Genomic DNA, 26,235 nt, shown 5'->3' with positions numbered 1-26,235 from the left:
AAAGATTGAAGTTAAACTTATTTTTAAATTAGTAAAAGTGGAGTGGTGACAATAAATCATAATGTTAAGATGAATATAATGTGTAACTGATTAGAATTATAAGGGTTTAATAATAAAAATAGTTTTGAGCAGTTGCAGCCAGGAATAACAAGGTGGTGATCACAGGGAATCATGTTTGCGTATGTATGTTTGTTTCTTTGTTATTTATATATATATAAAGTTGTCATAAGAACTTAACAACAGCATCTTGCCTGTGACTGGCCATCGTATACGGAATGTAAGCTATCTCCCCATTGTATAATATTGCAATGTTGGGTTCTTTAATGTGTTTGTACCAAGGAAGTTTACTTTGCCTTTTTGATATATGCCTTTTGAAAGAATGTATGATGTTTTAGATTTATTGTGTCAAAGTTTATTTTTGTTTTCAAAAGATTGCTGCCTGTCAGTCCTTTGAGCAGAAGGCTGTATCCATGTCCTCCCAAGGGTCAGAGTTAGTCTGTCCTGGGAGTTTTCCAAAGATCAGAGAAAAACCCTGGCAATTCCTCTAGGGCAGGGCACCTCCTTTCACTTACCAAAACCAGACAAACTGAGGATTCAGTTAATGATCTAGGCAGGCCATTGTGGGGGTACTTTAAGTCTGATTTTGGGGGTAACAATCTGGTGTCCCTGGGTAGGCCCATAGCACTATTTGAAGCCTTATGGGAGGTATAGTACCCCCTAGTGGATAGAAGGACGATTGACACCAGGAAGTGAAATTTTTTGTTTTTACTTATTTTAGTAATTTGTTTTTGTAAGCTAGTATTCTGAGCACTGAGGGTGAGCAGCCCCAAGAAAGGGGTTCTGTCCTAAAGAGACAAATACAAGTAAGTATTAGATATTGATGTGTTGAAAGCCATTGTGTTAAGTCAGAATGCTCAGATTATTGCCACCCAGAAAGAGGCCAGTAAGTGGCACAGTGGAAACAAAAACCGTTAGATGGGCAAGCTGCAGTGGAGGCTGTGATCACAAAGATAGAGGAAGAAAATAAGATTAGCCATGCGGTCTGTCAGTGCCAAAAATGTACTCCAGAAAGTGAGCTGCAACTAAGAGAAAGAGTGATAATGGCTATAAAGGGGCCAGAAGGGAAAAACTGGGATAATAAGTTCGCTAAATGGTGCAATAAAGAGGAAAAGATGGGTCTTTGGAGTAACGATTTCTCCAGTTATACTATGAAAGGGATAACCCCAAGAAGCTCCCTCAGAGACTTTGTGCCATGGAACAAATTAGGGTATTGGGCAAGTCCACAGGTACCCTAAATTAGGAGTACAATAGCAAGTTGGTTGGCTAAAATGTCTGATATCTGTGAAACAACAGGAACAGATGTCTCAACCATGGTTGCAAAAAAATTAAGTAACCCTTGTATGTTTAAGTTAGAATCCAAAAGGTTAAAAGATTCCTCAGACCATGTTCAGCAATTGCCCCAACAGCAACTGGAATTTTGTTTTAGGGAGAAGGCTCAGCTTGAGAAGTCCACACTACAAGAAAAAAAGGTTTAAGGGATGAGCTGCAGATTAAAAAGCTGCAAATCACTTGTGATAAGCAATGGCTTAAAATAAGGCGCAAGACTGCTGCTTAAGGAAAACTGTCACAAAGGCAGAAGTAAATGTGGTTCTGAACCCACAGAACCAACAGAGTCTGGCTAACCATGCATATTGCATATATTGGAAGTGACTTGCTTGCAGGAAGAGCTGCAAGCTATACAGGTAGTAAGCAGCACAGCTCAGGGAAGCGGTGTTGTGTTGAGCATTAAGAAAGTTGCGCTCAGAAAATTGGAGGAAAAGAACAGGGTTAGCCCAGTACAAGTTCAAAAAACTTTTCTGAGATAGAATCCTGAGTTGATTCAGGGAGGTACCATCGTGTGTAATGTAACACAATCTGAAGGAACATTAATTTCACAATTTGGTTTAACAATGAAAACAGTAGTAATGTTTCATAACTTAGATGCTGCTTTAGTGTAGGACAAGTTGTAGGTAAAATACAGAAAGGATGCCCACCCCAAGGAAAAAAAACCTAAAGAGGTATCAGTGGTAACCTTTCCAATAATGGTCCATAGGAAAAAGGAGCCAACACTGAAAACAAAATAAAGGGGAAAAATCAAGGAAAGAGGGCAAAAGTAAAAATGTTGCCTCTCATGAAAGGAAGAAAGTTCCTGATGTGACTAAAAATTGGTTTGGAGAGAAATGTTGCAGAATGAGCCTAGGGATCAGATCCATCGACTACCTACCAAAGAATTGGTTTGGAGATTAGCCAGCCATGAAATAAGTATACCTACAGCTCCCACACACTCCAAAGATCAAGTATAGGGAGGCCGAGCACCCCCATATCCCTGGTGTCAGCAAAAGACCATGCTGACTTAGTGACACATTTAATACAGGATATATGGGAAGACCTACAGTAAATGTGGTATTTAATAAGGGAGCATTTGGACAAAATATGCTAATAGACACAGATGCCACTTTTTCTTTAATTAGCACTAAGAAAAATAACTTGTTTGGATCCCCAGTAGCAATAAAAAGATTGCAAGAATTTAATGAGGCAGCAAGCATCATTTAGCCCCCAATCTGTTTTCGGTTGGAAACAAAATAGGGAATAGGACAATTTGGCCTAATGATCCTAGATGACAATGGTATAATGGGTATAGATATGTTGAGAAACCACCAAATAATAGTAGATTTAGTAAATAAAGTATTGTGTGAAATACCCCAAGGTAATACCTTAGAATCGCCAGTTACAACAGAAGGAGGGCAAGGATTGGGATCAAAAGGTTTTTTTAAATATTAATAGCTATCAGATGAACAGTAGCTTCACATGGGGTAACCTCATTCCACGCCATAACTGCTCAGGCAATCTCATGTCTTGCACAACAGTGGGTAGTTGGGACACCCCCAGATGAGTATCAACCTAGGGTGTTAACGGATCAATGAATGCAAGTTGTTGAAATCTATTGCCAAAACACAAACAGATAGCAATAGCACTTAAGGCAAACATCAACTAAATGGATAAGAAGATCGGACCAATCCTACACCCACAGGAATAGCGAGTGGGTGACATGGTCATGTACAGACATGTTAAAGAAAAGGATAATGTGCTTAGTCCAATATGGATGAGACCAGTAAGAATTGTAAACAAGGCCAGTCCTACAGTTTATCACCTAAATATTCTCCAAAGAAAAAAGTACTGAAGTGGTTCCATTCATCTCAATTAAAAATTCTATAAAATAAGTTGAAGCTATTATACTGTTAGTAATTTTAATAATTTTTATTTGATAGGGAGAGAAAGTAAAAGCATAGTAAGATACAGCAGGAGAAAGCATGGTACGAGTTCCTCCCAGAGCTTACAACACAAGATACAGAGGAGTTCGTCAATTCCTTAGCCACGGTTGAAGTGGAATACCCGTATCTGAGAGCAGAGCAACATCCCAATATAATAGCAACACTATCTGAGGATAACCAGGTGAGACCACTAATAAACATTAGTCTAGGAAAAAATTAGTGTAGGAAGGAAAAATTCAGCAGTTATGCTATTTGGATACACGATCAACATATTCAATATTAAATATTCTGGGAAGTTCCATAGAACTGATCCCATATGTCACACTTGAAATGAAGGCGATTAGAGGAATATATGCGATCGAGAGTGCCGTTCCGTTGAGTATCCCACTAACAGTAGACGTGGGAAATAGGAGGGTGCAAAATGTTCGATTCAGGCTAATGGAAATAGGGTTTAATGGATTAGGAATAGTAGGGATGGACATTTTGAAGCCAGTCCAATGTTCAGTAGACTTTGTAAATAGGATATTATGGGCAATGGATTAATTAGTTGATTTAAGAAATGTAAATAGTTAAGGTTACATTTAAAATGTTGTTCAATAAAATTGTTATAAATGATACTCACAAGGGAGAAAAGGTGTCTTTCGGGGGGAGGGGAAAAAAGGCAAGATGATTACTTTTTGGTATCAGTAGTTACTGGATTCTGCTATGGTGGTGTGAATTTGGAAGCTGTAAAGTGGACAGCGAAAATCCTGTGGAAAGAACTCAACCAAACTGCTGCCAACAGTAATGTTAGTTGTCTCTTTATCTTTCCAAACCAGATAGTAAAAATATAGAAAACTCGGTAGTCAAGTTCATAATGGGACCTGTAGGTGATGTAATGATGCAAAATTCACATAAGTGTTTTATCTCATTCGTCCCCTCCAATAGTTGGGGTATTATAAATCCCCATGATTTCCCCTCACCAGGAGTAACAAGGTGTGAGTGGATAGTTAAAGAAAGAACAGGCATAATATTGGGAAAAGCAGTTAAAACTGGACAATGGCAGCGTATCCTAGCAAATGGGTTTGGACTATTTTCACACTCTAGCAGCCTCTTGTAGACCCAAGCAGCCCGAACACCACGCCTGTTATAGCTGCAGCACCAAGAAGTATATTCAGGCAAAAGAAAGGAAGAACAGCATCACAATGGTATGCAAATGATCCATAGGAATGAATAAGGAAGGACGGCGTATAGTCCACCAGATTAAGGTGGTAAATATAAGGGGTGACCATACCTAATGGGGAACCTCACCCAACCTGTGGGATGAAGGAGAGAACATCCAAATTTCTGCAGTTTTAAGTGGACAAAAACGTCAATGGGTATGGACAAAAGAGGGGAAAACATGGGCACATGTAACTGACAATGTCAACAGGGCAGAACATGCCTATTACAAACAGTGGCCCTGGAAAAGATAAACCTATGTTATGGTTTAAAGGGGTCTGCATCAAGGATTAAGTAAATATACCCACATTTTGAGGGGGAATCCCCCATGTGTGTTTATGGCATGGTATGCAACTAGGTGGCTAAAAGAAGAAAGGGAAACCATACTATTAAGTTAGGCCCATAACAATACCAACTTGAACAATGCCTTATTTAATATTATTAATCCACAAGGAGGGTACAAGAGAACAACAATTCATTTCATGGCTCAGCAGGTGGTCATATCAAAGACTCACTTAAGCTTGTAAACACCATGGTTTAAACAGATAGATAGAATGAAACAATGGGTGTAAAAAGTCATTATAAGTCAAGTTTTGTTTTCCTATTGGTGTGAAGATAGTAGAAATATAACAAGGAAACATGGAAGTGGAGCATGAAGAATTGTTGGCCTTAAAAATTGAGTAACGTTTCACCATATTAGGAGTATCTAAACCTGAGCAAGTTAAAATTGGTCCTTGCATAATAAAAATGGATGTTAGAAGGCAATTAACACTAGATCCCACCTACTCAAAGAAAACAGTGGTAGACTTTCCTCATATGAATATCTCATCCACACAACTAGGGTGCGTCAAATACATAGTATCGCTCTTTACAGCAGGGGTGGGCAAACTTTTTGGCCTGAGGGCCACATTGGGGAATAGAAATTGTATGGAGGACCCCGAATTTTCATAAAATTGGGGTGGGGGTGAGGGCTCTGGTTGGGGGTGCAGGCTCTGGAGTGGGGCTGGGGATGAGGAGTTTGTGGTGTAGGAGGGTGCTCTGGGCTGGGACCAAGGGGTTTGGAGGGGGATCAGGGCTGGGGCAGGGATGCGGGAAAGGGGTGCAGGTTCCAGCTGGGGGTGTGAGCTCTGTGGTGGGGCTGAGGATGAGAGGTTTGGGGCGCAGGAGGAAGGGATTTGGAGAGCAGGAGGGGGATCAGGGCTGGGGCAGGAGTGTGGGGAGAGGCTCGGGGTGCCAGCTCCAAGCGGTGCCTTCCTCAAGCAGTGGCATGTCCCTGCTCTGGGTCCTAGGTGTGGAGCAGCCTGCGACCCTCAGAGCGGGGCCATGCCGTGGCTTCTTAGAGCCATGCGGTGTGGCCCCCGACCCAGCACCCCGGCCGGAGCAGGGATGAGCCGCGTGGTGTGACCCCCGACCCGGTGCCCCGGCCAGAGCTTGCGGGCCAGCTTAAAATGACTCGCAGGCTGGTTGTGGCCCATGGGCCGTAGTTTGCCCACCCTTGCTTTATAGGATGGAAGAGATGGTAAAACTTTGTTTTTTACCAAGAATCCCTACTAAGAAAGTGAAAAGAGATCTGCTAGACATGGCTTGAGGAGGAGCAGGAACAGGTGTCGGAGTACTAAATAGTATAGACGCAGAAGTGCTGGCTAACAAATTAAATGCAGTGGGACAGCACTTAGGAGCTCTATCTAAACCCCTGAAAACATCTCTAAATGAGATAAGTAGTAGTCACCAGAGAATAGCTAGTTTACTCCCTAGATGGGAAAAGCTACAAGAAGCAGATCACTTAGCAGTATTACAAACAGTGGAAGTATTACAGAGCAATGTGTCTATGGCACTAGCTTATACACAAGCACAAACATGGACTAATAATATGGTAAAAGACATTATAAGGGATGGAATGATTTGGGTGCTACTGACATCCTGGCCAAAGGGTGGCTGAAGGACTGGCTAAAACAAAACAAATGATGTGTTGTGATCAGCCCTCTCTCTGTGATCGATCAAGATGATCAAAGAATGAGTGGGATCCTGCCTTCAGAAATAAGAAGTGTAATGTGGAAGCATGCCACTGTTTCTGAGCAAAAGTTGTACCCTTGGTGAAAAATTGTAAATTTTACATATGATGTACAATTAAAACAAATTACCATCCACATAGTAATAATGTCTGATGCTCAAACAGAATGGATATCCCCTATTGTGGCATTGGGACTAAATCTTAACAAGAGCATAATGCAGCCAATGGAACAAAAATTATGGGTTATAAAGCAAATCTCTGTATGGACAACTGTGGAACCTGAAGTTTGTATGGAAAAATGTGGTATTGGATACATTTGTAATCACGATGCTGTGCAACCATACAATATGTTTAAATTCAGAAAAGGGAAAGTGTGACTATGAACTAGATCCTTTTCCATTTCATGGATCTGTAGTTGTGTATATAGGGAACAAATGTGTATGTATTAGAAGATGGTGTGAATGGTCTGAAGTTAATCATTTGTTTAATATAACATGTGATTCTCATGAAAACTAATTTCTATATAATATAAATTAATACTATTGGAGTGGCGATAGTAAATCATAATGTTAAGATGTATATAAATGTGTAATGGTTCATAAGGATTTAATAATTAATAAAGATAATTTTCAGCAGTTACAGCCAGGAATAACAAGGTGGTGATCACAGGGAATCACAGCCAGAAAAACTAAAATGATGGTCTTGAAGTGATTTCGCAAATAGCAAACAGGCAGGCTGAGGGGAGATAAAAATCACCCCAAAAACCTGAAGGGCGTGGTCAGTTGAGCATGGCATCAGTTTTCAGTAAGGTCCAGCTTTGATTGACACATAGGGTTGTCAGGCGTCCAGTTTCTGATTAGAATGAATGGTCGAAAAGGGACCCTGGTGGCTCATGTCAGCACAGCAGACCGGGCCATTAAAAGTCCAGTCGGCCGCAGTGGCCAGCTCCATGCAGCTCCCAGAAGCAGCTATTATGTCCCTTTGGCTCCTAGACGCAGGGGCAGCCAGGGGGGCTCTGTGCGCTGCCCCCACCTCAAGTGCCAGCTCCATTTGGCCAGGAACCGCAGCCAATGGGAGCTGCGGGAGCAGCACCAGTGGATGAGAGCAGCGCGCAGAGCTGCCTGGGTGCACTCTGCCTAGGAGCCAGAGGGACATGCTGCATGCTTCTTGAGAGCAGCCTGAAGTAAGCGCAACCTGGAGCCAGCAGCCCAACCCTAAGCCCCCTCCCGCACCCAAACTCTCTCCCAGATCCTGCATCCCCTCCCACACCCCACCCTCTTGCCCCATCCTGAGCCTCCTCATGCACTCTGAACCCCTCAACCCCAGCCCAGAGCACCCCACACCTTCATCCCCAGCCCCACCCTAGAGCCCGCAGCCCTAGATGGAGCCCTCACCCCCCCAACCCCCTGCCCCCTCCCACACACTGAATCCCTAATTTCTGGCCCCACCCCAGGCCTGCACCCCTCCACCACAGCCTGTACCCCATCCCACACCCCATCTCCCCTCCCACACCCAAACCCCCTGCCCCCTCCCACACTCCAAACCCCAAATTCCTGGCCCCACTTAAGAGCCTGCACCCCCAACTCTCATCCCCTCCCGCACCCCAACCCTCTGCCCCAGCCTGGTGAAAATGAGCGAGTAAGCAAGGGTGGGGGAAAGTGGGCAGTGGAGGGAAGGGGAGGGATGGAGTGAGTGGGGGTGGGGCCTTGGAGAAGAGGCACAGCAAGGGTGTTTGGTTTTCTGCAATCAGAAAATTGGCAACCCTATTGACAGACGAGTTTAGCAGCTGTGATTGGTTCATAAGAACAGACCAATCTGGGAAGGCATAAGGATGATTGGTGGATGGGTATGCTAATGATGATGATTTAAAAACCAATTAGAACAGGCTAAAAACTATATATAAGGCAGGGAGCTGAAAGGCTTCATTCAGTGTGAGTGGGAGGCACTGGAGCAAGTGAACATTAGGAGAATCATCAAAAGCTGAAAGGTAAGAGCTGAAATCACTGAAGAAAGAACCACCAAGGCAAAGCAGTTGGAGCAGTGGCAAACAGAGCAGAGGCACAGAAGACTGTGGAGAAGTAGGACGACACTCACATAAAGAATAAGAATGTATGAATGTGTATGCCTGAGATAATAAAGCCAGATGTTTGTGTACATATGTTTGTTATTTTAAGTTGTAATAAGAACTCCCTGTCAGCATCCTGCATGTGACTGGCCATCACATGCAGAATATAACCACTTAAAGCTATTTCCCATTGTATAATATTGTGGTGTTGGGTACTTTAATGTGTATATGTGCCAAGGAAACTTATTTTGCCTTTTTGATGTATGTCTTTTGAAATAATTTAATGTTTTAGATTTCTTGTATGAAGACAGTGTGTCATATAAAAGTTTATTTTTGTTTGCAAAGATTGCTGCCTGAGTGTCAATTCTTTGAGCAGAAGGCTGTCTCTGTGTCCTCCCAGGGGTCAACACAGTTAATCTGTTCTGGGAGTTTTCCAAAGGTCAGAGGGAAACCCCTGATAAAACCCTGGCGATTCCTCCATAGTAGGACACCCCCTTTCAACTACCAAAAACAGACAAATTGAGGATTAAGTTACTGATATAGGCAGGCCATTTTGGGGGTGCCTTAAGTCTGATTTTGGGGGTAACAACTTCTTCTAGCTGTGACACACCAGTAAGTCTTGTTTCACTGAGTACTGACATGTGAGGGATAGCGGGCTTCACACCTGGACCCACAGCTCCCCAGGCAGCGCTCAGACTGTGGCATCACCCAGTAGCTCATCGGAACCAGTGGAAAAGGGAGCTTGCAAAGCTATAGCTCTCAAAAGGTACCATCCATGAAGCTCCTGATTGGGAGAGAGGTGCAGCCTCATCAACTGGCTGGGATGCACTACTTAAGCCAGAAAGAGGCACAGAAAGGTTTTTAAGCCACTAGGAGAATCCTTGGCTGGCTATTACTACAGACCCTGCCTACTTGCCCGATTCCTGAACCGTGCTTTCCTGTCTCTTCCTGCTATCCTTACCGCAGGCACCTGTCTGTTCCTGGTTACCTCCCTTACTCCAGATCCTTTCACCTGCACCCTATCCCTGATGCTGACTCTGGCTTTGACTCCTAACTCTACCTCCCGCTCTAACCTCTGGCTTGGCACCTGACTGATTCCATTACACCTGACGACCCATGCACAGTCCCTACAAGCAATAGCTATATTGTACTGCATCAATATTTTGAGTATAGAGCTCCAATGCTCAGATCCACCACCTCTGTTGAGAAGTTTGTGAACATTCCAAGTTACAAACTTTATTTGGGTCCACAGAAAACCTGGATGAACAGTCAGGTGCAGCACTCTGATAAGTTCGGGTGCAGTACGTGCTTTTTAGGGATTTTTTCCCCCATTCCTTTCCCAATTTGAGGACAGCAGCACTGTCCCTAGACAAGACTGCTGTGACACCTAGGAAGGATACAAACATGGCATCTACACCAGTCTACAACCAATGACCATCACTCCCAGGCCACCTGTGTGCAGGATTCTAAGGACATCCAGCAGCATCCTCTCCCTGTCGGCACGCCCCTATCACACAGTACTTGGATTATGAGGTCGCAGAGTCAGTGTTGCATTGCTGAATCACCTGCACTGTGATTGGATTATAGTGGGAAAGGTGTGCGCAGTTCCATTCCCACTATCTTGTCCATGCAAGCCATGTGCCGTACAGAAATTGCGACAAGCAGCATAAACATGGATTAAGTTCAGCGCGCCTTCTTCTAGCAAATGCTTTGACACTTTACAGTTCCTTCACATTTCCAGTTACTTTGTGAAGGGCAATTAGAAGCTTTATCTCCAAGGGAAAAAAAGGAGGGTGATACACTGGGAGAAGTGCCAGACCAGCCAGAGAAACATGTGCCAAGCACTGAGGTAGTCACCAACCAGGGTGGATAAAATCAGATTTTTTTTTTTTTAATTTAAATTGGATTTTTTTGATAAAATGCTTTTTGAGGAAAACACCTATCTAAAGATAGTTTTCATTAAGATACATTATAGCTCAAAGATATCTCACCATGGAATAGGGATTATAAATTCTAATTCTATAGCATGAGACAATATATTCATGTCATGTTTACGAAAAGTTTTGTAAATGAGTTCCAATAGTTCATGGATTAGGCACCCAATCTTATGGGGTTCCGGGGGTTTCTGTATAGATAAATTTAGGTTAATCTTTCTATGTACCCAATGGGACTCAGTGCTCAGGCTAGAAGATACCATCAGAGATGCTTAGTTTTGCAGTTCTCAGACTGTGGATTTGTGTGTCCAGAAATAACATGCTTGTTAACAGCAAAAAATGTTTTTAAATAAATACGATAGCTCGATAGATGAGAAACAACAGACCTCAACCCTATTGTCCCTCTGCAAATTTGTGTACACAAAGTCAATCCCTTACCTCTCTCAAAGTGCAAAGTTTCAAAAAGTTCAATGAATAGAAGATTGTTGGGGGCGGAATAGATCTGGAGAAGGAGAAGAAGTCTGGAGATAAATGTGAGAAGCGAGGGACATACACTTGTTTTGTTAAAATATTATACGTTTGTTGTTGAAGAAAAAAATCCAGAATACTTAACGTTGTTGTTTTAGTTAAATAAAACAATTTAAATGTCTGTCTGGTGATGTTCTCCTCCTAATACAGCCTGGCAAGAAAATCCTCCAAATATTAATGATTAACCTGTTGAATTGGAGATAGTTCACCTCCCAATAACTTCATAAATATCTGCTTCCATTACCTTTCGTAAATGAAATAACCAAACAATCATTCATTTTCTGATACAGCTGTAAAACTAATCTGAAAAGTTTTCAAAATAAATCACTGTTTAAAAATGTATAGTGTGTACCTTCTAAAAATGAAACGTACATCTGTGTTGTGAAGAATAAGTATTAAGGTTATAACAACTAACAAGAATGCACTTTTATGTAGAAAACCATGATTAAATCGAGTCTTCCTGACTAGTGATTTAAATCATCATTTAAATCAAATCCACCCTGTCACCAACCCAGATAGGCACTGAACCACAAAACAAAAACAAGCAAGTGGCTTACCAAGAAGTAATGTGCTCAGTAGCCATAAAACTGCCTAACAAATTTAGATGTCAAGGGATGGGAAAATAAAAAACCATGAATGCACCACTGAAGTACACAAAAATGCTTGAACCAAGGGCCTCAGAAATTTAGAATAATCAGTTGACTAAGTTGGACTTGACTAAGGGCTGGGCTGGAACTGACAAATGATATCTAAATGATGCTTCAACCCTCCCTCTTATATCAGCAACAGTTTCTGTCCTTTGCTGAGTACAGACAGGAGGAACTGTCTGGAAAATAGGTGGAGGGCAGCATTTACAACCAGTACGGGTAATGTGAGAGAGCCTGTACAGGGCCTACATCATATTCTACCTCAAGGGCCAAACAACCTAAAGGAATTATGCCAGTTTTGAGCTAATCCTGATTTCTGGGAGTGAGAATCCTGCACAAATGATATCTTTAGAGAAAACAGTTTTTCTCCTAGTTTTGTTTAATCTTGCTGCATAGACTGTATGAAAGGTACTAATTGCTTCCAGGCCTGTCATGTTTAAATATAAAATACTATTTTCCCTCCCACAATAAACAAGTTCTTATCTATGACAGCAGTTAGTAGCTATAAAGATGCTTATAAATAGAATAGTAAATAGTTTGGGTGAAGTGTAAACTGGTTCACTGGGTGATGTGTGTAGTAACGATCTATTTATGTTACAAGATGTGACTATGACCAAAATCTTCACAAATACTGGAACTGGGGATTCTTTTTCCCTTCCATAGCTACAACAGTACATTTCACAATTCTACTGGAAAAGTGCACCAAAACTATTTATTCAGTTCCAACAATAGAGATCATTGCTTTGTGAGTGTAAAATGTACTTAATGATACAAAATAAAATTGAAGTTTCATGGGTCACCTTATTGTTTTGATGAAGTCACTAGACAAATTTTGTGAAATTTTAACAAATGATAGGTCTGAAAAATCTTACTTAGAGCTTCTATTTGTCCATACCAATATATTTCAAGACCAAGGACTCACCCGGAGTTATTATGGTGAATATTGCACGCCCTTGCCATTAGCACCACAATCATTGGTCGAAAGGCTTTCCCTTTTCCATCAAAGTAATATTCACACATTTCCCTAAGTTCTGCTGTAGATACAAGAAATTCCTGTAAACAGAACAATGTATTAATTTCAAAGATACATAATCAACCTGGATTACAGGTCAGGAACATGCATTCAAATCTTCTAAGCTAGTAGTTTGGTTTTTCTCCCTCCAATTTATGTTGGAATTGGTTTTAAGACTATTTCTCATGATAACTTGGGGGAAAAATTATTAAGAACAGTGAAGTACACTAGAGAGTGGAAATAGAGAGTCATTTTTCTGCTTCTATCAGTTACGTAATGATTTCTTCTTCACCTTCATTTTAGATTAAGAGCGGATCTCATGACAGCAATACACGTAGACTATCAAGAGAAATCTTCCGTCAGTTACTATGTTTAGAGCTTTGGTAAATTTTAAAGGGAACCAGATGGTTGCATTTAACCGTTTTCAATGTCAGAATCATTACATTTTCCTAAAGCATTCACCAAAACCTCCTACCTTTTTAATATCCTCATACAGATTCTTTAAGTCTTTCCGACCAAGTTTAAAAGGGTCCTTGTATTTTTCATCAGTAACTGTTTTACTACAGCTGCATGTTCGTGAGGTTGTTGTATGATGAAACCTGGCAACAGTATGATCCAAAACAATTAAGATTGTTAAAAATGGCTTTTTTCTGACTTTACACAACATAAACAATTCATGAAGGCTCTTGCCTCCCCAAAAATACTTTCAGCCAGCACTGTGAGGAGTTTAGCACGGCTACATGTCAGGATATGTTACATGTGACACAGATTTTAGAGTGATGTGTAAAATGCAGCATTTGAGAAAATGTGTTCAGTAAACTAGAGGGGATTTTTTTTTTAGCAATGCCATTTCTGTTTTCCTTTCCTTGACAGCCAATTTGCAGGTGTAGTCAACACTTGCAATTTGGTGCCAACAGAATGACTTTACCATCCTATTTTTTTAGTAAAGAAAGTGGTTTCTATTTTGGAGTTGAATATATTCTACACTCTATGCAGCTAGTCACTCTGGCCAACCATGTCTACATCAAATTCAGTCCTACAAGTAGGACAGAGAGGCTGAGCAATACAAAGAGTCAGAGCCTCTTCCTGGATATGCCAGGATCGATAGGGAATGAGCCTAATTTCCTTGAGGATCCCAGAGATCCACTGAATTTGAGGGTTATACCCACACACTAGGTTTCCTCTATTTCAACCTCAGGACCTTACCTGAGCTTTTTTCACTGCTGCAAGTTTTTCAGGATGGGAGAATTTCAGTCTACCTTCATGCCACATCAACAGAAAATGTAATATGACCTATATTAAATTGGTCTTGTACAGACTAGGGTGAATAATCTCATTTTACAGTCTGTTTTAATAACCAAGGCATTAGAGTTTAAAATCCACAACTTCACCTATGCAATCTACCTAATATAATTACTTCTTTACCTACTTGAATTGTTACCTAACAATATGGATCTTCAACTTACCGCAAAAATATACTACGAATTTTTGGAAATGACAAAACTGAACTTCTCCCCAGAAAATAATGCATCTGCAGAAAGAAAAGACTACTTTTACTCTAAAAATCAAAATCTTTACATTCAGTGGAACTATATGATCATTAAGAAATACTTGTTCATTAATATTTAGTTGCAGTATTTCCTCGTGTAGATAGAGAGTTGTAAAACCCAGTGCAAAGGCAGTATTACAATTGTTTCCTTACACATGATGTGGTATGTACATACACATTGCCAGTTAACTACTTACTTGATAAGCTGACTCCTGCACATAGGAATGCTGAACTTACTCACCCCTTCTAGAAAGAACCAGGGAGGAACCTTTTATCTAGTTGATATCTGAAAGCTGTACTAGCAAGACCCAGTCTATACATTCAGGGGAGGCACAGCCTCCTTTCAATGGCTCATTATGTTGCAGGTAGATTTGTGTTGAGCTGCCCAAGGACAAGAGTGGCTGGCATGACCCATGTTGGTATTTCCAGGAACCGTTACACTAATAATAATAATAAAAATAATAAAAAAGGTGTGCATCCTCTGCTTTCCCCTAAAGAGGTTTTAATTCAGTGTGCCTCCTACCTTAATTCCTTGTGCACAGGGAGCAAGAAAGAATACTGTACCACAGTAGTTCTTAACCTTTACCGCAGCCTGCACCCCTTTGGTTCCCAAAATATGTTCTCGCACCCCTTATCAAAAATCGTTGAAGTAGGTCAGCTCTTTAAACCTACATATATTTTTGTTTATATATTAATCGTTAAAAATGTATAATGTTAATAAATGCATAGGATTGATTAAACAAAGTACTTATGTGCCTGTGCTTAATTTGTGTTTTCGATGATTTACCTTCGAAAAAAACTGGCATGTCCTGCCCTCCCAGAAAGGGCATCTCACACCCCCAGGGGGCGTGTGCACCCCAGGTTAAGAACCACTGCTGTACAGGCTCTAAACCCTCACCATCCACCCACCCTTCCTGGAAAAGTTAAAAAATAAAGAAGTCAGGCCTAGTCAAGAAGTGAACATTCAAAACAGCACAGTTCCCGCTAAAGGTCAAAATACCAATACCACAGGACTCGCTGTGAATCCTGCCCCTCGTAAGATCTCGCTTCGGGAGGAACAAAGACAATTCACTGGACATTTGCAGATTACAGTTGCAGCAGCTGCCTACTGTGGCATATCCATGATTGTAGTCTCTTTCAGTGGACAACTGGTGTCCCATTTCCTTGTAAGTGCCACAAAATGTCTGATGGGGAAAGGGAAGTTTTGCTCCCCTAGCTCCCCAAATTGCACTTCAGGAGCAGTGCATGTAGCTAATTACTTAAGTGTTTTCCTCAAAACACCCCATGAGAGGCAATGATTATTTGGTGGTTTATATGAGAAACCTGAGGCACTGGAGGCAATTTTTTTTTTTTTTAGTTTTTAACCTCAGGTCACACACACACTAATCAGTCAATACAGGCAGCACTTCTCAGTGCGGGTCAAGCCAACACCATGACCTTGAGAGATGGACCTAAAACACAACCATAATTAAAAAAAACAAAAAACAAAAAAACCCAACCTATTTCATTTTGACTACAAAAAATGTGTAAACTGTATTTTCTTGCTAAACAAACCCAAATTATAGGTGGTAATGAAAACACTGGTTAATTAGCCTAGTTCTCCTAACGCAACCATAGGAAAACCTTTACAGGGTCTTCTTCCCCAACAACAAAACAAGTCCCCACCCTATAAAGACTTTAATTTAGCACGAGTAGTCTTATTTCAGGGCATAGTAAGGAGGATCAAGGACCAGGGGAAATGAAAATCCCCCATCCCTTTGCAGGGAAAGGAAAGCTGAGAGAAGCTTAATTCAGGCTGTGATTGCAGTGGGACTACTCGGGCTTAAAGTTTAGTATGTATGTTTGCAAGACCGGGACCTTTGCATTTGTGTCTAATCTATTAAACTACTTTAAAACAGGGTGGATAAAAATCAATGATTAAAAAAAAAAATAAAATCAGACTTTATTTAAATCGGATTTTTTTTTGATAAAATGCTTTTTGAGGAAAACACCTGTCTAAAGATAGTTTTAATTAAGCTACACTATAGCTCAAAGATACCTCAACATGGAGTAGGGCTTATAAATTCTAATTCTATAGTGTGAGATAATATATTCAAGTAATGTTTAAGAAAAGGGCAACAAAAATTATTAAGGGTATAGAAGGCTTCTGTATGAGGAGAGATTACTAAGACTGGGACTTTTCAGCTTGGAAAAGAGGCGACTAAGGGGGGATATGATATAGGTCTATAAAATCACAAGTGGTATAGAGAAAGTAAATAAGGAAGTGTTATTTACTCCTTCTCATAATACAAGAACAAGGGGCCACCAAAATGAAATTAATAGATAGCAGGTTTAAAACAAACACAAGAAAGTATTTTTTCACACAAAGCACTCTCAACCTCTGCAACTCCTTGCCAGAGGGTGTTGTGAAGGCCAATACTATAACAGGGTTCAAAAGGGAGCTAGATAAATTCATGGAAGATAGGTCCATCAATGACTATTAGTCAGGATGGGCAGGAATGGTGTCCCTAGCCTCTGTTTGCCAGAAGCTGGGATTGGGTGACAGGACATGGATCATTTGATGATAACCTGTCCGTTCATTCCCTTTGGGACACCTGCCATTCACCACGGTCGGAGGACAGGATACTGGGCTTGATGGACCTTTGGTCTGACCCAGGATGGCCATTCTTATGTTCTTATGTAAAAGTTTTGTAAACGAGTTTCAATAGTTCATGGATTAGGGACCCAATGTTATGGGGTTCCACGGGCTTCTGCATAGATTATTTAGGTTAATCTTTCTATCTACCCAATGGAACTCAGTGCTCAGTTTACAAGATAGCATCAGAGATGCTTAGTTTTGCAGTTCTCAAACTGTGGATTTGCGTCTCCAGAGATAACATGCTTGTTAACAGCAAAAAATGTTTTTAAATAAATACTATAGATAGATGAGAAACAACAGACCTCTGAAAATTGTCCCTCTGCAAATTTGTGTACACAGAGTCAATCCCTTACCTCTCTCTCAAAGTGCAAAGTTTCAAAAAGTTCAATGAATAGAAGATTGTTAGGGGTGGAATAGATCTGGAGAAGGAGAAGAAGTCTGGAGATAAATGTGCCAACGGATGGACAGGCAGTAGAAACAAAAGCGGAACTGTTTGAGTAGCATATTACAGAAGTCTTGAGGTCTTTCTGAGTGTAGCCTTCACTGATTTGAGATCTACCATGCCATTCTCTCACTAGAAGGGAAAACCTATCATGGCATCAGGCTGTAAAAGAGACCCAGTTTGGGAATATTTTAATGAAGTTCCTCCACCTGTGGGTAAGAAAAGCATGCATGCAAAATGCAAACAGAGCAACAAAGAAATGCAAGACCTGGTTGCCAGAATGAAACAACATTATGAGAAGTGTTCCTTCTCAGGAGGAAGCTGAGTTGAAGATGATGAAAGGAACATGTCTGAACATGCAGGATCTTCAGGTTGGTAACAACAAGAATACACTTCTATGTAGAAATCCATAATTAAATCGAGTCTTCCTGACTAGTGATTTAAATCAATTTGATTTAAATCAAGTCCACCCTGCTTTAAAAACAACCAGTCTAGTTTTATATTAATTGTAGATGTAAGAAATACATTCCACTTATTCTGAACACCAGAAAACATTACTTTTTACAGTTTTCTTCTGCATTTCCACCTCCTTACCTTGAACTCTGGTCTACCTCAATTTACACATTTAGTTAAAGGGATCAACAGTGTCTTGAGGGTATGTCTACACTTACGACTGCATGTAGAGTACAAGACACTGCACGCCCAGCTAGCACGGGTATAAATAGCACCGTAGCTGGTGAGGCACCACTAAAGTGACTAGAATGCAGACATACCTAGAGTGTGTGTTTGTATACACACACACACACACCCCATGTCAGTGTTTCCCAAACTTGGGAAGCCACTTGTTCTGGGGAAGCCCTTGGCAGGCCGGGCCAGTTTGTTTATCTGCCGCGTCTGCAGGTTCGGCTGATCGCAGCTCCACTGACCACGGTTCTCCGCTGCAGGCCAATGGGGGCTGCGGGAAACGGCAGCTGGTACGTCCCTCGGCCCAGGCCGCTTCCCACAGCCCCCATTGTGGGTACAATAGAAGCTGTCACATGACTGACTGGCCAGCATTCTCCCAGAAAAGGTGAGGGCTTGAGATTACCATGTTCTATAAATGTGTTTCACAAACAGCATATTTCTGCTCATGTTCACATGTGTCTTTCACTGACTGCAAACTGCTCACCACCCTGGTACACCAGCCCTCACATACCAACCCCCCATCTGAACATCCCTGTTCTCTGTACCATATAAAACATATTAAAATACTTCTTTCCCCTGCTGAATCCCACAGACATACCATGCATGTGCCCTGCACTCCACATGGTCCTCCCTCCTTACCTTGCACCTCATGCCCCCCAGCCTACTAGCCCAGTACCCCTTGCACCCCATCAGCCCCATACCTGGTGCTCCTTGCACACCATACCGCACCCCACAGCCTTTAGTTCAGTGTCCCCCGCGCCCCCTAACCCAGTGCCCCCCGCACCCCCCATGCCCCCTAACCCAGTGCCCCCCGCACCCCCCCATGCCCCCTAACCCAGTGCCCCCCGCACCCCCCATGCCCTCTAACCCAGTGCCCCCCGCACCCCCCCATGCCCCCTAACCCAGTGCCCCCCGCACCCCCCATGCCCTCTAACCCAGTGCCCCCCGCACCCCCCATGCCCTCTAACCCAGTGCCCCCCGCACCCCCCCATGCCCCCTAACCCAGTGCCCCCCGCACCCCCCATGCCCTCTAACCCAGTGCCCCCCGCACCCCCCCATGCCCCCTAACCCAGTGCCCCCCGCACCCCCCCATGCCCCCTAACCCAGTGCCCCCCGCACCCATCGCCCTCTACACACTCCTTAGCCCGGCGCCCCACCCCGCGGTTCCCATTCATTCCTGTGACCTCTAGTTGCCCGCAGCGCCGCTCGCTCACCTCGGCTCTCCCCGCAGCCCGCCCCGCGCAGGGCCCGCAGCCGAGTCGCGGCCCTGCGGCCTCCAGCAGGCTCCGGAGGGAGCCGAACGCGGGCGCCCGGGAGGAGAAGCAGCAGCAGCAGCGCCGCCACCACCACAGGGCCATGGCGTCTCCCAGCGCCGCCACCCGCTGCGCCTCCCGGCCCCGCCGCGACCCGGAAACGCTGCTCAGCCGCCCTTTCCCCCGCGGGCCAGGTCCGGGCAGGGCGCGGCCGGGGGGGGCGGAGCCGCCTTCGGGGCGGGGTGGCGCCGTGGCCGGGATACTGCGCGTGCCAGCGGGGCGTGGGGAGGGTGAGGAGCAGGGGCAGCCAGGCCCCATCCACAGCCCTGCGGGGAGCCGCCCACCCCTGCGTCCTCGGCCCCTGCAGCCAAGCGGGTCCCCGGAAGAAGATACCGCGCAGCGCGGGATAGCCACCCCCCTCCCTGCCGCCCGCAGCGGGGCACAGACCAGGGAGACGCTCCCCGGCAGGGGCAGGCAGATGCCAAGTACTTCCGTGGCGTGACAGGGCGTAGCCGTGCCGCCAAAGCGGACGCCGGTTTTGGCCAGGCTGGTCCTGGGGCCGGGCTTGTGCCTGCTGCCGTCCCGTCTGTGGGGCGCCTTCACCGCCCCCCTGGGCTGTGGCTGGGTCACACGCGCTCCGCGGGGGCCCTGTCGCCGCTGGCGCGTTGCCTGTTTTCTGAACTGAGCCTCTAGACTGTGCTGGGTCAGGCCGCTGAGCCCGGTGGGATGGTCAGGCCGTCACGTTTTTAAAATGTTGGTTTTTTTTTAAAAAACCTTCTCCAGACCAGGCCATTTCCCGGCACAACCAAGTCACCTGGAAACCATTTTTGTGCAGTTCTGGAAAACGGTTTCAGAACAATAGGCAAATTGCCACTGTAGAATAGATGGGGCTAGAGAGATGAGGAGGGAGAGAAAGTGAGGGGAAAAATATCTCTAGTTTATAAATTAAATGTATTAGAAGGGAGCACTGTAATCCTCTAGTCTGACCTTAATGAGCCTTTTCCCTGCCTGAAGGATCTTTCCTGCAGAAGAAGAGTTTGGTCCCCGTTACTACTGTTTTGACTCCTGGGTCTGTACTGACTGGCAATCTTTAAAGCAAAGTTCCAGTGTCAGCATGTCCGGGTGCCATGGAGTTGCCCAGTTCCTCACCTGGGTGGTGCTGATCTGTCAGGCTGGATGCTGCCTCCTGGATTCCATAGGTGCAGCAGGGAGTTTCAGGGGAATTCCTGTCAGCAATAAATCAAACCTTGACCAAGGTTATTGTGAAAGAAAAAGAAAAACAAATAGTCTTAGTATGTGGAGCCTTTCTTCAGAAAGCCTCATAGGTACATTTTATATTGCACAACTATTTCTGTTTGCTGGACTGTGGTCTTTGTTAAAATGCTTATTAAATTTGCCTGCAGCTTTATTTGGAAAGAACTGTATTTGGTGGTTAGGGAGAGACAGCGTCAAGCTCATGTACTACTTTTAAAATTACAACCAACATTGACCACAGCAAACTATTTAGTCTTTTTATCCTTGTATTAGAGATCTGTAGCTGTGTTAAACAGTACCACTTATCCAGTAATGGGCCAGGGCTGTCCCAGTTTGAATTTGGAGTGGACAGGCTATGCTGCAGCAAGAGCCACAGACTGTGCGCCCTGCTAAGGCTGCTTTGCACTACACAAAGCAGACTTAAAGTTGGCTAACTGGCTACCTGGGGATCACTCTTGCACAGGGGAGTCTCCAGATCAGTATTCTGGCTGTATGTCCCCTATGCTTATGGCTGCAATTGTGTTGCTTCCTTGCATAGGGGACTTTGATTGTGGGGGAAAGAGGGTGTGGCTGCTCTTGGGGAATTCCTGGCAGTTGAAATCGCCTTTTAGGAATGTCTACACAGCAAAGAAAAACCCGTGGCTGGCCCATAATGGCCCACTCAAGCTTGTGGGGCTCAGGCTATGGGGTTGCTTACTGCTGTATAGCTTTGCAGGCTCATGCTTGAGCCTAAGATCTAGGACCCTGCAGGGTGGAAGGGTCCCAGAGGTTGGGCTGCAGCCCAATCCCAGGAGTGTACACAGCAATACAGAAGCCACGCAGCCAGAGCCCCATGAGCCCAAGTCAGCTGTCAAGGGCCAGCAATGGGTTTTTCTTTGCTGTGTAGACATACCCTTAGTGGCCATTACAACTGTGTGCAATTTGTATCAGCCCTGAGGCTGTTCTAAACTGCATGGGAGGTGGGGGGGAATTGACCACCAGTTGACCCTAGATTTGTTTTGGAGGGCATAAGTAGTATAAACTACTTAAATCTGCTTTACACTGTAGACAGATGAGGATCCAGCCTTTACTGTCTAAAACATGATACATTTTTGTCTCCTGTGTTTTCTATTTTTATTTTGCCTTTAGGGAAAATAATATATCTCTAATAATGTGGTTAATTCATAACATTTTTTTAAAAGGTTCATTGGATTTTTTTACAGATATGCTGCCTGTTGATACTATTCCAGAAAACTCAATTCGTAAAGTACGAGACTGCATTTTTTCTGTAGCCTACCCTACTCCTTTTATATCCAGAGTTCTTCTTGTAGCAGTTTCAAAGGTTAGATTTATTTATTTCTTAGAATATAGTGTTCCTGTTTTATTAATATGTATCTTTAAAATTAATAGAAAATTTTGAACACAAAATATACTATGGGTTTCAGAGTAGCAGCCGTGTTAGTCTGTATTCGCAAAAAGAAAAGGAGTACTTGTGGCACCTTAGAGACTAACCAATTTATTTGAGCATAAGCTTTGTATATCATGCACCTTCATTTTAGTGGTGTCTCTTATTAACTCAAAGAATAGCGTGAACAAAATCTCCCTATCATCAGAACTTTGGTAACGTTTAAATTTGTGTGTGTGGTTTTTGGAGGGGGGTGAGAGAACCTGGATTTGTGCTGGAAATGGCCCACCTTGATTATCATACACATTTTAAAGAGAGTGGTCACTTTGGATGGGCTATTACCAGCAGGAGAGTGAGTTTGTGTAGGGGGGGCGGAGGGTGAGAAAACCTGGATTTGTGCTGGAAATGGCCCAACTTGATGATCACTTTAGATAAGCTATTACCAGCAGGAGAGTGGGGTGGGAGGAAGTATTGTTTCATGGTCTCTGTGTATATAATGTCTTCTGCAGTTTCCACAGTACGCATCTGATGAAGTGAGCTGTAGTTCACGAAAGCTCATGCTCAGATAAATTGGTTAGTCTCTAAGGTGCCACAAGTACTCCTTTTCTTTTTGCGAATACAGACTAACACGGCTGTTACTCTGAAACCTAAATAATTTCTGTTTTTTCAGGATGTTCTGGAAGGCATTTTGGACCTTGATGTATCTGTCAAACAAACAGACGATTTTCTCCAGCTTGTCAGTGGTGGGAAAGTGGTTTTAGGGTCTATTCCTCTGGCCCATAGGTATGGAGGCCATCAGGTAACAATAATACCTGTTCTGCACATGATAATATGGATTTATGTGCTGGCATTTACCATTTGAATTATGTCTTGAGAAACTGTAAAAATACTCAGTGCTCATTGAGGGCTAGATTGTAATTTTACATTCTGTCTTGTGTAAGGGGCAGAAAAGGGAGGGAATTGTAAATCTTGGTTAGTTTCCTCCTGTGAGTAAACCCATTAACTTCAGTAAATCTTCATCAGTAAGCAAACAGTAAGCATGTGCAGGATTATGTTGAAACATGTTTGGGGGATCAATCCCTTAATAATTACTTGAGCAACTGTAGCATTATTTGTATCATATAGGTCATGTTAAGATGTTTGTTAATGATGTCCTAACATGTAAATGATAGCAAGAAGAAAATGACTTAATTTTTAAAATTTCTGTTCTTGTTAGTTTGGTAGTTGGGCAGGTCAGCTGGGTGATGGAAGAGCCCACTTGATTGGTGTGTACACAAACAGGTACAGCGTGCTTTATTTTAAAATGATCATATAGCATTTTATGTAATATTTGGTTGACATGTGGATATCCCAGTATGTATCATAAATACTAGTGTTGTTTATGTAGGTATGGTGAAAGATGGGAATTACAGTTGAAAGGTTCAGGAAAGACTCCATATTCAAGGTACAGTACAGTTAATTCACACAGACAGAAGTTGGATGTTTTCTCTACATATTTGAAAACAGAAGACAAAATATTCCCAATCCATTTGTTCTCTGTAGAAATGGTGATGGAAGAGCTGTGCTTCGCTCCTCTGTGCGAGAATTTTTGTGCAGTGAGGCCATGCACTACCTTGGAATTCCTACAAGCAGAGCAGCTAGGTATTACCCATCTTTTCTCTTTTGCAACATTCATGTTTATGGAAACTATGAAGTTGAGTTTTGGGATTGGGCTTTTTTGTCTTGAGCTGTGAATCAGTGAAGTGGAGTAGCTAATCTCTTAGAGAGAGATTTTTTCTAAATGCAGAGTTACAGCTAGTGCCAAAATATACCCCTCCATTTTTTGAGATTGGTAAAACTTCTTAATGATGCTAGGTTTGAGAATTTTCATTACGAATTGATTCACTTTTGTCTCTGAAGTGATTTGCAAATACATTTTTGTTGATGGTACTGTTTGCTATACTTTTCTCTGTTTTGGAGTGAACAGCTGTGAATGGATGCAAGGGAAGGTGAGAGACGGTTGTGTTTTAAAGGGACACGGTCAACTTGAAATCTACTCAGCTCTCAAAAATGAGTTAAAATTAATTTAAGAAACAACACCTGCCACTAACTTCCCCTTCCATTGTCTGGTATTACAATCACAATTTCTATTTTAAATGTTTTTTTTTTTTTAAACTCTCACCTGTTGCTATATGGAACACCTGCACAAGGAGCAGCGTGAACTAACTGACTCAGATCCTGATCCTTTAAGTAATATGCTCATACTTTATGTATATGAGTAGTCAGTGGGACTACTCACGCATAAAATAAGCACCTGTGTAAGTCTTTGCAGGATCAGAGCCTAAATCATTACACATGAAAAAAGGTGAAAATGACAATCTGCAAGTATTATCATATACACAAAGTAAACAAATGGCAAAAATAGAGAACTTTTTTGTCTTTCATAACTTTCAATTGCAATAACCTTAGGGTGTTTCTTTTAACATAGATAGAAAAACTTATTTTAAGCTAGAAATATGCATTTTAGGTTGATGGTGCCCCTTTCAGGTGATCTGATACTTTTCTTAATTATTACAGGATTTTTAAAACTTATGTTGAATATAATTCACTGCACAAAATCTGAGATAAAAGCAACAACCAAGTACACTTGTCATTAGTGTCCTCCAGGATAAAAAAAAACCCCACAGGTGGTCATATTAAAAAAAAAAATTAAAAATCAAATCTGCTTGACACATAGAAACTTTAATAAGCACATTTATCTATTTTCTTTCTTAGAATTCTGTAAAACAAAAACTTTCAAGATGTCTGGTTAAAATTGTGACATTTATTTTGTGTTCCACGTGAGTTGGTCATGTCTGGGGGCTCATGTGTTTCAGAGTCCACAGAAAGTAAACATTCTGCTGCAAATGCATTGTACTCAGCTGTCACAATGCAAACTCTTGTGGTTTCTGTGGTTGCAGAGTGCCTGCAAATCTCTAGCATTAGTTTTAACACAGGTTTCAGAGTAGCAGCCCTGTTAGTCTGTATCCACAAAAAGAACAGGAGTACTTGTGACACCTTCGAGACTAACAAATTTATTTGAGCATAAGCTTTCGTGGGCTACAGCCTACTTCATCCGATGCATAGAATGGAACATATAGTAAGAAGATATATATATATATAGAGAGAGAACATAAAAAAGTGGAGTAAGAGGCTAATTAATTAAGATGAGCTATTATCAGAAGGAGAAAAAAGCTTTTGTAGTGGTAATCAAGATGGCCCATTTAGACAGTTGACAAGAAGGTGTGAGGATACTTAACATGGGGAAATAGATTCAATATGTGTAATGACCCAGCCACTCCCAGTCTCTGTTCAAGCCCAAGTTCATGGTATCTAGTTTGCGTATTAATTCAAGCTCAGCAGTTTCTCGTTGGAGTCTGTTTTTGAAACTTTTCTGTTGCAAAATTGCCACCTTTATTTGCCTCTGTTACTGAGTGTTACTAAATGGCCCACCTTGATCATCACTACAAAAGGTTTTTTTCCTCTCCTGCTGGTAATAGCTCACCTTACTTGATCACTCTCATTATAGTGTGTAGGGTAACACCCATTGTTTCATGTTCTCTGTGTATATAAAAAATCTCCCCGCTGTATATTCTACTGCATGCATCTGATGAAGTGAGCTGTAGCTCACAAAAGCTTATGCTCAAATAAATTTGTTGGTCTCTAAGGTGCCACAAGTACGCCTGTTAGTTTTAACACATTTACTCTGCTGGAGTGCAATGTTTGTAAATAACGTGTTGGAAGATCTGTTCACTCATTTCAACAAAAGGTCCCAAAGTGTCAGTAATTGATGCAAAACCACAAATCTGTGTGGACATCAGTGTGAGAGCTTATGGCAAGGTTATGTCCTTCCTATACTGTTGTCTTGACAAATTGTTCACTTCAGAGATACTATCAAACATTATTCCTTAACTGTGTGCTAATTCTGTCGTGTACAAAATATTCCTTAGCCCACTATACTTGGCAAGTTGGTAAAGTGTCACTGTATAAGGCTGTTCTGTTGACTCTTTCCACCAGACCTGTTTTATAAAGTTTTCACTGAAGAAACCCAGTTGATACCCATATTCGTCCCAATGGGGAACTGTTGTGTCTCAACAATTTTAATCCATTTACAAAGTTCTTGCTGAGTCTTGGCAGAAATGTGGGAAAGGGCCATATAACTCAGCCAAGAAGAGCATCCTACAGGTGGGTTCATGCCATTAACTTCATGTGCTGTGTTTCCAACTGGAAGTTGCAGCCTACATCTGCAGCGGTGCCAGATGAAGAAAATATCTTTATCTGGCACCACTGCAGTCATAGACTGGG

At 42.5% G+C, this 26,235-nt stretch overlaps 2 protein-coding genes across 18 annotated transcripts in view; one reads left to right on the top strand and one right to left on the bottom strand.

The window, feature by feature from the left end:
- Nucleotides 1-19,635, bottom strand: part of PDSS1 (decaprenyl diphosphate synthase subunit 1) — a 44,091-nt gene extending 24,456 nt beyond the window's left edge. For 2 of the 13 annotated variants that reach the window (XM_073334309.1, XM_073334307.1), the window contains exon 1: nt 12,619-12,702. Coding sequence is in view for 5 of the 13 variants with exons in the window: in XM_073334305.1 (XP_073190406.1) it covers nt 12,619-12,749; nt 13,184-13,307; nt 14,175-14,239; nt 19,236-19,592 (677 nt within the window). In the remaining 8 variants the exon portion in view is untranslated. Of the gene's footprint in view, nt 1-10,959; nt 11,003-12,618; nt 12,750-13,183; nt 18,677-19,235 lie in introns of those variants that run through there. The other 11 variants (XR_012157590.1, XR_012157591.1, XR_012157592.1 and 8 more) reach the window with 11 other exon arrangements.
- Nucleotides 19,291-26,235, top strand: part of LOC140907712 (protein adenylyltransferase SelO-like) — a 76,626-nt gene continuing 69,681 nt past the window's right edge. The window contains exons 1-6 of one of the 5 annotated variants that reach the window (XM_073334289.1): nt 19,291-20,599; nt 21,731-21,849; nt 22,583-22,711; nt 23,129-23,193; nt 23,300-23,356; nt 23,455-23,553. In XM_073334289.1, coding sequence (XP_073190390.1) covers nt 20,389-20,599; nt 21,731-21,849; nt 22,583-22,711; nt 23,129-23,193; nt 23,300-23,356; nt 23,455-23,553 — 680 coding nt within the window. In that variant the 5' untranslated portion in view covers nt 19,291-20,388. The remainder of the gene's footprint in view (nt 20,600-21,730; nt 21,850-22,582; nt 22,712-23,128; nt 23,194-23,299; nt 23,357-23,454; nt 23,554-26,235) is intronic. The other 4 variants (XM_073334292.1, XM_073334288.1, XM_073334290.1 and 1 more) reach the window with 4 other exon arrangements.

This window comes from Lepidochelys kempii, chromosome 2 (genome assembly GCF_965140265.1).
Source record: "Lepidochelys kempii isolate rLepKem1 chromosome 2, rLepKem1.hap2, whole genome shotgun sequence".
NCBI classification, from domain to species: domain Eukaryota; kingdom Metazoa; phylum Chordata; order Testudines; family Cheloniidae; genus Lepidochelys; species Lepidochelys kempii.
The sequence above is the reverse complement of the archived record's forward strand: the minus strand, read 5'-3'. Positions and strand labels throughout refer to the sequence as shown.